The sequence below is a fragment of the Electrona antarctica genome (assembly GCF_951216825.1).
Source record: "Electrona antarctica genome assembly, chromosome: 19".
Taxonomy (NCBI): domain Eukaryota; kingdom Metazoa; phylum Chordata; class Actinopteri; order Myctophiformes; family Myctophidae; genus Electrona; species Electrona antarctica.
In genome coordinates, this window is record NC_136800.1 from 24,162,589 (window position 1) to 24,176,814 (window position 14,226).

A 14,226-nucleotide genomic window follows, 5' to 3' on the forward strand; every position below is an offset into this window, starting at 1 on the left:
GGTGACAGATGATGGTAAAAGCAGGGGTCATCAATATGTCCGTACACGGACAAAAATTTAGACTTTCTGTTTTACACACCATTATAATGCTTATTTTGACCAGAAGACCCAATTACTGAATGTCAACTCTCCAGGTTTTCTTCAGAATATGTATAAAACTTACTATGACAATAGTAAATAATAGTGAATATGTCCAACTAGTACTAGTGGTTCTCAAACGTTTTATTTGCAAGGACCCCCTTAACTCTGAGAGTGTACCAAATGGACCCTTATAGACCTGTGGTCATTCGGGGGTAGCTCTTTGTGTTTTCTGTGTTTGTATGTCCATGACTAGCTCTGGTCCATAGCCCTAATGCTATCCTTCCTTTGCTGCCGTTGCATTAAGGCTCTGCCACTCTTTGCTTCTAGCCCTTGCATGAAATGCAGACTATAGCCTCTCCCCTGTAGCGGAAATATTAAAAACGTTTTACTTATACTCAACAATACAAAGGCGGCTTGTGTAATTAGAAAGCCTACTTTCCTTAGTGGACACACTCTGAGCCCCCACCACACGTATAAAAGGTACTTTTTGGCCAGAAAGGGATTGTTTTTCCACCGGGAAAAAAAATACTTTGTTACTCCACTGCACCCTCTACTGATATTGCAGATATTTACGCTACAGACGAGAGGCTGGTCTTCATCTATGCGAGCATAGGAAGAGAACAGTCCCATAGCTCTAATGAAGGCATTAGAGCTATGGACTAGAGCTAGTGCATGGCGTTTGTATGTCCACCAAAGCCAGCATGCACCTGGCCCCTGGCCCTGGGTAGAAGCTCACAACATGTTGCATCACAACATGTCGTGTGCCTATTCACGCCATTTAAAGAACATTTTGAAAATGTATGCATTTTTTTTTTACATGTTCTGAACGTTTTTTCCTATATACTGTAAAGACACAAACAAAATACCATGGAAAGTGTTTAGCGGTCGGTCTGTTGAGTTATCACTGAGATCCACAGCACCTTTTCTGACAGAAATGAAACGCTCTGTGCAACTGAAAAGGAAATGCAATGAATATTCGAGCCAGGTGTGTTTGTGTGTGTGTAGGGGGGGGGGGGGGGGGGGTTGGGGGGTGCTGGGTAGGTTGCCATGTGTTACAGGTTCTGGCAGCATGCCAGTTTGTTGCCTCTCTGTCCGTCGGTGGTGGGGGGAACGTTGATGTCAACCACGTTGTTTCCTGGGGATTCGTCGTGGGCGGACCGCTCTGCGATCTGCTTCTGCGATACGATGCGGTAGATTTCTGACAGGAGGAGGAGACGGAAGACAGATCGGTTCACTTATTTTCTCATTCTCCCGTTAACCTTAAAGGAGTAGTTCACCCAAAACAGTTTTCATTTTCTATCAACCTTTTGCTAAGCCCCACCCACTCCACCACTCTGCCAGACCAAGGTCTGGCAAGCTTTGGCATTGAGATGCATGTTAAATGATTCACCAAATAAATAATCGATAATTTCAGTAGCAAGAGCTTCAAAATGTCTGCTAAATCTATAGTCAACAAGGCCTGCAGTAGGCTATGCACTTGAAAAAATTGCACATTATTTCAATAAACTAGAAATACGAGGAAATGTTAGAGGGAGTAACAGTACTTCAACTTTAACATCCGAGAGAAGATTCCATGTAATGCACGGTTACAGTGCACCCAGATACAGTATATGTGACGGGGGTGTCAAAATGCGTTTTCCTGGTTTTTAGACAGCTGGTGGATGGAAATGAAGCTCCACCCACGCTGCAACTTGCCGCGTCGGCCACAAAACCAGAAACGCTTTGTCCGCAAGCAACACCATCGTACTATAGAGTAGGGGTCTTCAACATGGGGTCAATGACTCCTAGGGGGTCCTCAGTGTTACTAGGGGGGCTGCCAAATAGTTGTCTGGTAAGAACATTTTTCCCCCATTTAACCAGTTGAACCCTAACATGCCTATGTTAGGGTTCAATTCCCCAGGGAATTCTTTGGGGTCCGCAGACCACCTGCCTAATAATATTACTAATACATTTTGTGCCCATATCCCAACTTCCCAAGCTCATCCTTAACAACTCCCTAGTCCTACCCCAGCCCCAAACTGAGTAGACCTCAAAATACATAAATCAATAATAATGATCTATTAGATCGCATTAACCATATTGTATAATTTGAATGGGACTAGTAGAGTATAAATTATGGCAGACACTAGAAGACTTTCAAAGTCAGGTTGCTTGCTGTGCATCACACAATGTGATGTTTTACTGTTTGTAATGGTGAGAGTAAACTGCAGCTGGTTAGCTGAGGTATTTGTATTTGTTGTTGTAAAATAGATGTTTGCAAAAATGGAAGGAAATGTTCTGCTTGCTTATTTTAGTCTCACCTGCAGCTTGTAGGAATATCACAATTATTGTGTAAATTAAGCATTACTCCCCCCCGCTCTCTCTCTCTCTCTCTCTCTCTCTCTCAATCCCCCCTCACGTGTGTATGTTTTCACATTTTGACTGCATTGCCATTTAAGGACGACGTTTACAAAAATGCTGCATTATACAATTAAAGCTGACTATAGTTATCATTGTGGTTCTGCTATTCAAGCACCTTTGCTACAGACTCGAGAGTGGAACAGAAAACATACAAAAGTGCAGATTTGGTTTTTTAGAGGTCATCTTCAAGAAGCACATATTTCACAGCAGCACGTAGCAACAACGAAAAAGTAAAAAGTAAAATAAAAACAATAAAAGACGGTGAAAAACACGAAAGCAGTAATAACCAGACAACCTCTCCATGACCGTATAAAACAATAAATGAGCCTGATTTGCCAACAGAGCAATATAGACAAGCGTGCAGTCGCACACGCACTCACGAGTGCACGCACACACACACAGAATGTACAAATGGAACCAAATGGACCCTTTTGTTCTATTCGTACACTCTCAGAGTTATTTGGCCTGACAGCGTGTCGGGTGTTCGAGTCCTGTTCACGACGACCTTTGCTGCATGTCTCTCCCCTTTTCTCTCTCCCTCTTTCCTTTCCATCTTCACTTGATACTATCAATAAAGGCAGAAAAAAAATCTTTAAAATAATAATTAAAAACTAAATGTAGGAAACAAAACAATGAAGGGACCCATACAAATGTGTCCACGACCCACAAATGGGCGCCCGGCCCAGTGTTAGGGATCTAATACTGTAGCAGGTCTCTGCTCTCTCTAGTTGTCACAACACATTTCCTACATGATTTGGAAGTGACCGGCAGGTCCACTGCAGATATCCTTCATGCTAGATATCTCTGCTGGAACAGCGACGCATTAACAAGTGGCCTATCATGCGATCAGAACTTGCAGTTGCGAATTGCGTGAGTAAAAGCACGGATACAATTGTGTTGTCTGAACTGGGCTTCCTTACACACCGGCAGTGTCAAGAAGAAGTGACAATGTGTCGTGAATATTTCACACCAAAACATTAATTGGGTGATGCCTCATTCATACTGCACATTGATGCTTTTATTTTTGATGAAACATATCGTACTTGTTTCGGAAACAAAATGACATTGCTTGATCATCACCATGTAATATTTGCATTCTGTGTGGATGTACTCATGACACTACAGCAGTTTAAATAAGTTGGTTCTTTCAGGCCGTGACCCCCCAAAAATAATTTGAACTGGGGACCCCCTCCCTGACAAGCACTTGAATTGTAGGAGTTGAGGCATTACATTTTGACTCTTTAGGTAATATTTGACAATTTGGACATTGTTTGACCATTTTCATGGATTAGTTTAGTTTGGTTTAGTTTAGTTTGTTGGTTTACTTTTGATGCAATGGCAACTGCTGCTTAAATTGCCACTTTAGAAATGTGCAGATAGAGAAAACAATGTTGCACTTTAAATCCTTTAAAACCGGAAAAGCATCCGTGCCATTTTAGATTTTAGCGGCTATTCAAAAACAGCCTTGAAAAAACATGGAAGTGTTCCCCAGGTCATTTGTGATGAGGTGAGGGGTACGTGTATGTATACACACCTGTCAGGATGTTCTTGAAGGCCTCCTCTACATTCGTCGAGTCCAGAGCTGAGGTTTCTATGAACGATAGATTGTTCTTCTCTGTGAGAAAAAGGGAGAGGTGACATTTTTCTTTAACCACTTAAAATTTATCATTTATTAGCCTCAAATTCGTGGAGATTTCGTAGTTTTTTTCGTCGCATTCCTACAACAACAATAATTTGATGACCGGGTGGTGGCTCAGTCAGTACCGGAGACTTTGCCGGTCATCAAATTATTGGCATAGGAATGCGACAAAAACAACCCAATCTCCATGAATTCAAGGTAGTCAAAAAAGGAAAGAAAAACAAGGCAGAACAGACAACAGAGCAGGGCCTGTGATCACGGATTTAGACAATCATGGTTTATGACATATGTCAGAGAACTGACCAAATACACTCTACACTGCTTCAAAACCAAGCAGTTATTTGGGGTATATAGCCTATCAGCATTGATTTTGACAGCAACTTTTGTTTTCGTTTTAATCATAATGTTTTGAATACAATTTAATTTACTTTTAGTCACATTTTAATTATCTGAAATGTTTTAAATAGTGTTAATCTAGTTTTAATTGACTAAATATCATAAGATTTTAGTCGACTAAATCTACAGTTAATTTAGTCGACTAAAATGGATCTTAGCGGTCGTAATGTCTAGTAATTTATACTACTACTACTATTTTCGAAACGTGACACCTGTGTGCAACCAAACATAAAACGACTTCTTCTCCACTCGTCGGATTGTGGAACAGGTTAGTTTTTCCCTACTGATGATGTGTTGTTGCAATAGTAATCCCGCTCAGTACGAGAGGAACCGCAGGTTCAGACATTTGGTGCATGTGCTTGGCTGAGGAGCCAATGGGGCGACGCTACCATCTGCAGGCTTATGACTGAACGCCTCTAAGTCAGAATCCCGCCTAGACGGAACGATATCTGGGCGCCGAGGACTCTTGGCTGGCCTCACATAGCCCGACGGGCGACCGTCGGGTGCGGAGGGCCGTTCGTGACTGGGCCAGGGGGGGCGCCGAAAGATGGCACCCCCCCCCCCTCCGGGCGCGCACTTCATGTTTGTGAACAACTTGGCGCCAAATGACTCGTAAACGACCTGGGTCAGGGTCAGGGTCTCGTAAGTAGCAGAGCGGCTGTATGACCGCAATCTATTGAGAGTCAACCCTCGATCCAACCTTTTGTCTGGGACCGCCGGGGCCGGCACGTGGCCCCCCGGTCCCCCACCTCCACATTTTAGTCTAGTTTTTATTTGTTGACCAAATTGACAATATATTTAGGGTCCAAGCACTGCACAGTAGTGCGAGGCCCTATTGAAATAGCAATGATTATAAGTATTTTATCCACAATGAAACGTGTTTTTGAGAAGTTGCGAAAGTTTGCACACACATCACAAGTGGCGAAAAATAACTAATTGTCTCAAAAGGGGGCACCCCCTACACCTGTATCATGTCCAGCCATTTTGAATTTATTGTGGCGTTTTGGCACAATTTATGCCATTTTCACCAGTCACACTTTAATAAACTCCTCCTAACAGGATGGTCAGTTCCAAATCAAACTCGCTCAGCGTACACAAAAGACCTTAACGATGAAAAGTTATCCAAATCGTGAGTTTTCGTAAAATGGCGTGACTGTGTGCGAAGCATCAAACTTAAACGTAGGTGGGAGGTTATACCTGCAAAGGCCCGCGCCTCGTCGGTGGGAACAGCTCTGAGGTGGCGCAGGTCGCTCTTGTTCCCCACCAGCATGATGACGATGTTGTTATCGGCATGGTCGCGCAGTTCCTTCAACCAGCGTTCCACGTTCTCATAGGTCAGGTGCTTGGCGATGTCGTACACGAGCAGAGCCCCCACCGCGCCTCTGTAGTAACTATATGTACACACATAAACACACATACATCACTAGAGTCCCCTATAGTAACTATTTACACCACAAAACACACATACATCACTAGAGTCCTCTGCTACAGAGTCTGTAGTAACTATTTACACAGACACATAAACACACACATTACTAGTAGCGTCCTCTGTAGTTACTATTTCTCCTCCTAGTCCTCTGTACTATTTACACACAAAACACACATACATCACTCACTAGTAGAGTCCTCTGTAGTAACTACTAACACACAAACACACACATCACTAGTAGAGTAACATTTTGAAATAATAATAATCCAAAACAAAATGTAGGAAACGAAAAAATAAAGGGATGCATACAAAATGTGTCCGCGACCCACAACAATGTTTGGGAACCAGTGGTCTATATGGCTCTCCTACTGCCCAACCTCTCATCAGTGTGTGAGAAGGAAGCTATACCCACACTGAACTGAATCAACACTGAGGAGAACTGACTGAACTCATACTTTATTATACACTATATAAAACTTATACAATAGTGTGCTTGGAGGCTAAATGTAGTGCAAGTACTCCTTTGGGATGTGGGGAAAAAGATAAATATACCACGCACGCACGCACACACACACACACACACACACACACACACACACACACACACACAGATGTAGCCTATGGTATGACAAGCATGACAGCGGTGTGGTCTGGTTCTGTCACCATTGCAACAACTGAGTCCGGGGTAATTTTTAGCTCCACTAAACAAGACATCTCCAGAACTAACTGGCTGCTGCATTGCTACAGTATGCAGTTTGCTGTGTTCCTTCACCATCCACAGAAGCATGAAAAGGTTCTGCAAAAGTGTAGTAAGCATTATACACAAAGAATCAAACTGAGACACAAAAAGTGTTTCAACTGGCCGGTATATCAGGTGACATGAAGTGGCCTGCTCAATGATCATGCATTGGAGGAATTGCTGGTTATACTGAAGTGATATTGATAAATAATATTATCAAAGTTTTGTGCAGCACCCCTGAACTTGCGGCACGGGAAGGTGTCACGGCAGCCACTTTGAGAAGCACTTCTCTAGCTGCGGACTCACGCGGAGGTGATGGCCCGGTAGCGCTCCTGTCCCGCCGTGTCCCAGATCTGAGCCTTGATGGTCTTGCTGTCCACCTGGATGGAGCGCGTGGCGAACTCCACGCCGATGGTGCTCTTGCTCTCCAGGTTGAACTCATTGCGTGTGAACCTAGAGAGAAGGTTGCTCTTCCCCACGCCCGAGTCCCCGATCAACACAACTGGAGACGGGAGGAGAGAGAGAGAGAGAGAGAGAGAGAGAGAGAGAGAGAGAGAGAGAGAGAGAGAGAGAGAGAGAGACAGAGAGAGACAGACAGACAGACAGACAGACAGACAGACAGACAGACAGACAGGCAGGCAGGCAGGCAGGCAGACAGACAGACAGACAGACAGACAGACAGACAGACAGACAGACAGACAGACAGACAGACAGACAGACAGACAGACAGACATTAATACAGTTACATCATAATAATAAGCTTCAGGGTCACAGGGTTAGAAATCCTCTGTAGCATATCATTTTACTGATTAACAAAGCACTGTGGAGAGAGAGCACGCTGCAATGACCATTCCAGACCCTGTCCCGCTGCATGGGACAGGGTCTGGAATTATATACTGTAACCTTTAGCCGTGTTTACAGTTGGAATGGTATAACTAAACTCTTGCTGCCGGATGGAAACGTTGTATGTTTCGCGCTGTGAGCTTGTAGATCTGCTATTTTCACTACTTTTCAATACTTCTTGTATGATTTGTGTCAGTCGGTACTAGAGCCTTTGGACCAGGTCATGGGTTCGATCCCGGGCACCAGGCACCAACTCAGCAAATGAGTAGCACAGCAAGTTGTGTGTAGTACTGGCAGCTGATGGTAGGTGTGGCGCTCCACCTCAGCATCCATCTTACAGATCTGCTACACTCACGCAGGGGTGCCCAAGTAGATCACAAAGGCTGTGCAGGTAGATCACATGACATGCCCCTAAAGAATATTTCAATTAAATATATCAAAGACAATTCTTGGCATCTGTCACTTGAATTAAAGGAGACTTGATTGATTGACATCAAAAAGCGCCTGTCAGCTCAAATCCACAATGCAACATTTGGTTTTCAGTGTTGCTGTGCACAAACATCGGTAGCATTATAAATTAAATACAAAAAAACCCTACCTATTCCATTTCTCCCCCTCTATTTCCCATTCCAAGTGCATTTGTCTTATATGCAATGCCAGCGCCGCTATTCTAAAGCACCCTCAGGTACATATTTAAACTATTTTCAGGTGGATAGATCTTGTTGAGTTGGTCATTTTGAAAGTAGCTCTCAAGTCAAAAAAGGGTGGGCACCCCTGTGCTACAGTATGTCTTTATATGGTGGCATTGTTACTTTTACTTAAGTAAAATATCTGAGTACTTCTTCCACCACTGGTATGCATTACCACAGTGTAGGCGTGTGGGCCGAGCCCTCACATATATTTGATTGAGACTACGAACGACAGTATGTAGGCCTACCATAATATACGCCTCCCTGGGGCAACATTCACATCAGGGAGGGGTTTGTTTTTACACTTTAATAACCACTTAAAACCATATTTATATCTCATTGTATACAACAAATAGCGGGAAAGGCTGATCCTCACGATCTACTGTACCTCTCGCGACATGTTGTTACATGTAGCTTGTCGATATGTCACACAAAAGTAGCAAAAATAACCGATCTACAAGCTCAAAACGCATCGGAGTGCGACAACACATTTTATTTTTTTTACATTTTGACTTTTTCAATCTTTTTAGAATTGGAATCCTAAAAAGTTACATTTTTATTTAACACGCACGCACGCACGCACGCACGCACGCACGCACGCACGCACGCACGCACGCACGCACGCACGCACGCACGCACGCACGCACGCACGCACGCACGCACACACACACACACACACACACACACACACACACACACACACACACACACACACACACACACACACACACACACACACACACACACACACACACACACACACACACACACACACACACAAGCTATGCATAGCATATCAAAAAGACAATTATTGTAATACAATTCATTAAACTACTAATAGGCTATAGACTGCAGTGATTATAGCCGAATTGTAACAGCTGAAATCAATATTGTATCAGTATTCCGATATTAACCTGTGGGCTGCATTAATGGGGAATACCACTCATTTTCAACATTGAACTATGTCATTAATATACCTTAGAGTTGTCCATCGCAAACTAGGTGCGGCTGCGTATGAGCTAGGCGTTAAGTGTCAGCCAGTTGCCCATGCATGAGCTAGCGGTGTCTTGCTCAGGGTCACCAACACACTTTGGTAGTTTGGGATGGCTCAGAGTAGAAGAGTAAATATCACTGGGATTGGTATTTAAGCTAGTCAAAGGGACAGTGCCCTCAATAGAGTGTCGCAGTCCCGCCCCCTTTCATGACGACGCCAGGCCCAAGAAATGAATCCCAATGCATTTTTCCCATAGACATTTCAAAAAGTATTTATTTAAAGACCTTTTACACGTTGTACGAAGCCAACTCGAGTCGTGACAAATCATGACAACAAACACAATATTTTGGACCAAACAAATAATTATAAAGAAAAATAACAAGAAAAGTGTTGTAACCTGCCGTTTTTTTCTACTTTCTAATTCTTTGTTTGGCCCAAAACATTGTGTCATGATTTGTCACGACAAGAGTTGTCTTTGTCCGCGGTGTAAACGTCTTTAAATAAATACTTTCTGAAAAGTCTATGAGGAAAATGAACAGGGATTTATTTTCCGGGGCGGGACTGCAACACTCTATACCCTCATACCTGACTTCTACTTCTCCAGAATGACACCCACAGCAACAATACTAGAGGGAGTGACAATCTGGTACCACCCAAATTTAGAACATGGGAAAATTCTCATTCCAATGCCACCAGCATGTGGAATGCCCTGACACCATACAGTACATTCAAGTCCAGTTCCCAAACTTTAGAGGTTGAGACCCAAAAGAGAGAATAGACGTTTTCCTGGAAACCAAAATAGTGAAAATAGCAGATCTAAAAGCGCACAACACGTCGCTTCATGCCACGTTGCAAGCTTGTAGATCAACTATTTTCACTTATTCTTAATTATCATATAATTGTTATGGGCGCTAGCCCGTCCTATGTCCAGCTTTTGGTGTGTGTGTGCACAAACTTTGTCCTACACAAACATTCAAATGCCATTGACAATGAATGGACAATTTTGAGTGTTTGTGTAAACACAAGCATTGCGTAAAACAAACATTGATGAAAGTGAGGACTCACATTGTGATTGGCCGGAATGAGATGATGTATGATGATGTACGATGATAAGAGCGCCCCTCACTTCACACAGGTGTGATTTCTTTTTAAATTTATGGAGTTTCTTGAGTTTTTTCTTTTTTGTACATTTATAAAATTACCTCCATAATTCGGAGAGTCTTACAAATGGCACCAAATTGACCCATAAGCCATTTGAACCCCCCTCAGGGAACCAGACTATGGTGTTTCCAGTGAGCCAACAATGCACAATATCAGCACCCTGACTCTGTTTGACCATTGCATTGCTAAGACCTGTGAAGGAATCTTATGTTTGCCTTCTTCAGCAGCCATCACAAGCTGATCCGGATAAGCACAACGGATGGATTCATAATAGCGGGCCTTTGTTGTTTATGGGTGTGTGAGTCATGGTACAGGATTGATTGATTAGGCCTGAAGACTGGGAGAGGGGGGAAGGGGGAGGGGGTTAATTACTGCGGATCTGACACAGAATACAGCAGGCAGCCTGAGAGGTGAAGGCCTTTTTGTTTTCCACTGCTGGAAAATATGTAAATGTAATCAGATCACGTGACACGTTGTGAGGTTGTACTGTAGATTGGCTATTTTAGAATAGCCTAGTAGTACATAGGGTGGTAATGTATTTTTACTGGTTAAATAAAGGTTAAATAAAGGTTAAATAAAGGCGCTCTTATCATCATACATCATCATGACGTAACATGTTGATTTGCTCAGATCCATATGACGTAAATTCTCCATTCATTGTCAATGGCATTTAATGTTTGTGTTAGGACAAAAATACCGATTTGCTCAGACACATGACGAAATGTATCCATTCATTGTCAATGGAATTTAATGTTAGTGTTAGTCTACACTATAGCTGAATATAGGAGGGGCTAGCGCCCCTCAATTAAAATAAAATAATGTATGTTTTGTATACAGTAGGCTAATCTAAATAAGTAACATGTAACTAAAGCTTGAATAGTTGCAGTGGTTGTAAAATAAAAGTACAATATCAGAGATGTATAGTGGAGTAGAAGTAGCCTATAAAATATCAATGGGTCAAAATGTGAAAAGCTGGTTTAAATGTTACTTGCTGGGTCGGACACAGTGTGTCAAAATAGGCGACATTGTGTCTGATCCTGCAACTTTTGGAAAAAGGTGTCCCTCAGGGTTCGATTTTAGGTCCCCTACTCTTTCTTCTGTACGTGAACAACATCTGTAGTCAATCAAAGCACTTTAGGTATCACATGTATGCAGATGATACGGTTCTGTACACATGTGCGCCGACTCTTGAGGTGGCTGTAGCAAATTTGTCCTTTGATTTCATCTCCCTGCAGCATTGAGATTCATAACTAATTCACCTTTCAGAACACTTCATTTCACATTGTATGCTGCAGTCGGTTGGTTCAGCATTGGCATATTTTCATTTATAAAGCCATTCTGGGTGACCTGCCGTCTTACATTTCATCCAAATTCTACTTGGTCCAAAACGGCCTCAACCTCAGGTCAAATACTTGGCTGCGGTGTGTAGTACCAGCATTCAAATCCGAGGGGGGTAAAACATGTCTGGCCTTCTTTGGCCCTTGGTCGTGGAATGATCTACAGTCCAGACTAAAATTGTCTTTGAAAGTTCCCTTGAGAAGTTTCAAAAGGATCATCTTAGATGTACAGTCCAACAACTGCACATGTTTGGATATGTACTAGCCTATGTTCATGCCTATATATTTATTATGTCGGTTCAGATCGTGTATATTGTGTATTTTGCCATGCTACTAAAAAGTAGGACTTTGGTGAGGTGTTGTATTTATTCATAGGTACTTTGAGGTGTATTATGGATGTTGTATTTGCTGGTCCAAAATGTAACATTGACGATGTGGTATTGAAGTGTAATTTTATTTCTGCCTCTTGGCCAGTTCCCACTTGTAAAAGAGACGCAGTCTCAATGTGTTTTTACTGGTTAAATAAAGGTTAAATAAAATAAATAAAAATCTAACAAATTGAAATAACCCAGTAAAGTTAAAAGAAAGAAAGAAAGAAAGAAAGAAAGAAAGAAAGAAAGAAAGAAAGGAAGAAAGGTTACTTAAGTACAGTAGTCCTACTTGAGTACTTATATTAGTTACTTTCCGTCCACTGCTCGGAGTGTGCAGGCAGGCAGGCAGGCAGAGAGGTGGAGGTCTTTTGTTTAGTGTTCCCCGTCCAGAGAGGAAATCAAGGCTAACTGTGCATCAGGCTGCATGGGGCCTGCAGGACGCTGATAACAGACTCCACAGCCTATCCTGAATCCACACTTTTAAGGCCGCGCTGCCCTTCCTGTTCAAAGCCTGACTGGTGCAGGAATGACGCCCCCTCTCCTCTCCTCTCCTCTCTTCTCTTCTCTTCTCCTCTCCTCTCCTCTCCTCTCCCCTCCCCTCCCCTCCCCTCCCCTCTCCTCTCCTCTCCTCTCCTCTCCTCTTCTCTTCTCTTCTCTTCTCTTCTCTTCTCTTCTCTTCTCCCCTCCCCTCCCCTCCCCTCTCCTCTCCTCTCCTCCGGTCAAACCACCATAGCAGATGCCTCATTCATGTCCACAGAGGATACTTTGTTGGGTCTTTACAGGCCTAGGATGTTAATGTGCCCACAGCTGATGATACCAAAATATCAAAGGACAGCATTCTAGGTCCAAACCAACCTTGCCGAAAAACCATGAACCTTTTAAAGTTAACTCCGAGATCTCACAAATGTGTACACTCTCAAGAGTTAGACTTGCAAGGGTAAATTTGGTTCCATTTGTACACAGAGTTATACAGACCTAAGGGTCCATTTGGTTCTATTTGTACACAGAGTTACAGACTTTCATTTACATTTTATATTGTTTTGCCTATATTGGATCAGGAATGTGACAAAAACAAAACAATTCAGTTAAAGGTTTCACGGGAGAGCGATTAATAGGGGGTGAGGGTGGCATTTTGGGATGAACTCCTAAATTAAATTGAACACTTATTTTTTAAGCAATATTCTTCCTTAACACCCATACCACAGGCTACATATCGACACCATTCAAACGAGGCCTTGCTTGTATTAATTATTATTCCATGTAATGTTGCCTGCATGAATCAAATTATTGATCCATAAGGTCATGATACTGTAGCTATCGGCCTCCAAATGGCTATCTATCCTACACAATTGAATGTAACATGAAGGTACAGAAAAGTACTAATAATACATTAATGATTTTGATTGAGTAGAAAACTGTTCCTCACTTTAGTGACCTGCAGCATAGTTCCTCTTTTATCCGAGCGAAACACAAGTTAAAAAAACAATAATAGTGGGCTAATAATAATAATAATAATAAGGGTATTAATAATAATAATAATAATAATAATAATAATAATAATAATAATAATAATGGAGTGGTTGTTGAATCCTCTGACAATAAAATGAATAGCTGTGGGCCTTACATGCAACATGACAGCGTTATAACCAGCATATTTATTTATATAGGCTACCAAAAATGTGTCATCGTGTTCTTATTGATAAAAACAGACGTCCACTATCAAGCCAACAACACAACACCGTCAGACGCCACGCTGTACATAAACGAGGCACAGTAAGCCCTCTTTAGCAACCTCTAGTCTAGAATGCGGTCAAAACGTTTTGTGTTGTATTTTTTTTAATTTGTTTATTACAATTACCTTTGAATAAGAAATCGTATTCATCGTCTCGGGTTCCCATCCTGGCCGCTCCACAACGGTCTGGTTGGGGGAGAGAGAGAGCCGGGTGCTGTGCGTGTGTGTGTAGCCTATGTGTTAAAATGATAATAATAAATGAATCAAATGTTTGCTGTGTTCGCAGTGTGTGTGCGCGTTCGTGCGCGCGTGCGTCGGCTGTCAGATCAGAGGCAGGCAGCTCTCTACTGAAGTCTGAAAAAAGAAAGAAAAAAAGGATCCGAGGGGAGGAGTCCCTCTGCACTTCCCCATAGCA

At 42.5% G+C, this 14,226-nt stretch overlaps 1 protein-coding gene across 1 annotated transcript; it reads right to left on the reverse strand.

Moving 5' to 3' along the window:
- Positions 1 to 1,119: 1,119 nt before the first annotated feature.
- Positions 1,120 to 14,115, reverse strand: LOC306912342 (ras-related protein Rab-11B). The gene is made up of 5 exons (XM_079488495.1): positions 13,938 to 14,115; positions 6,991 to 7,186; positions 5,714 to 5,907; positions 4,016 to 4,096; positions 1,120 to 1,279 (listed from the first exon to the last, which is right to left on the reverse strand). The coding sequence occupies exons 1-5, from the start codon at positions 13,975 to 13,977 to the stop codon at positions 1,134 to 1,136; spliced, it is 657 nt and encodes a 218-aa protein (XP_079344621.1). The 5' UTR covers positions 13,978 to 14,115; the 3' UTR covers positions 1,120 to 1,133.
- Positions 14,116 to 14,226: the final 111 nt, after the last annotated feature.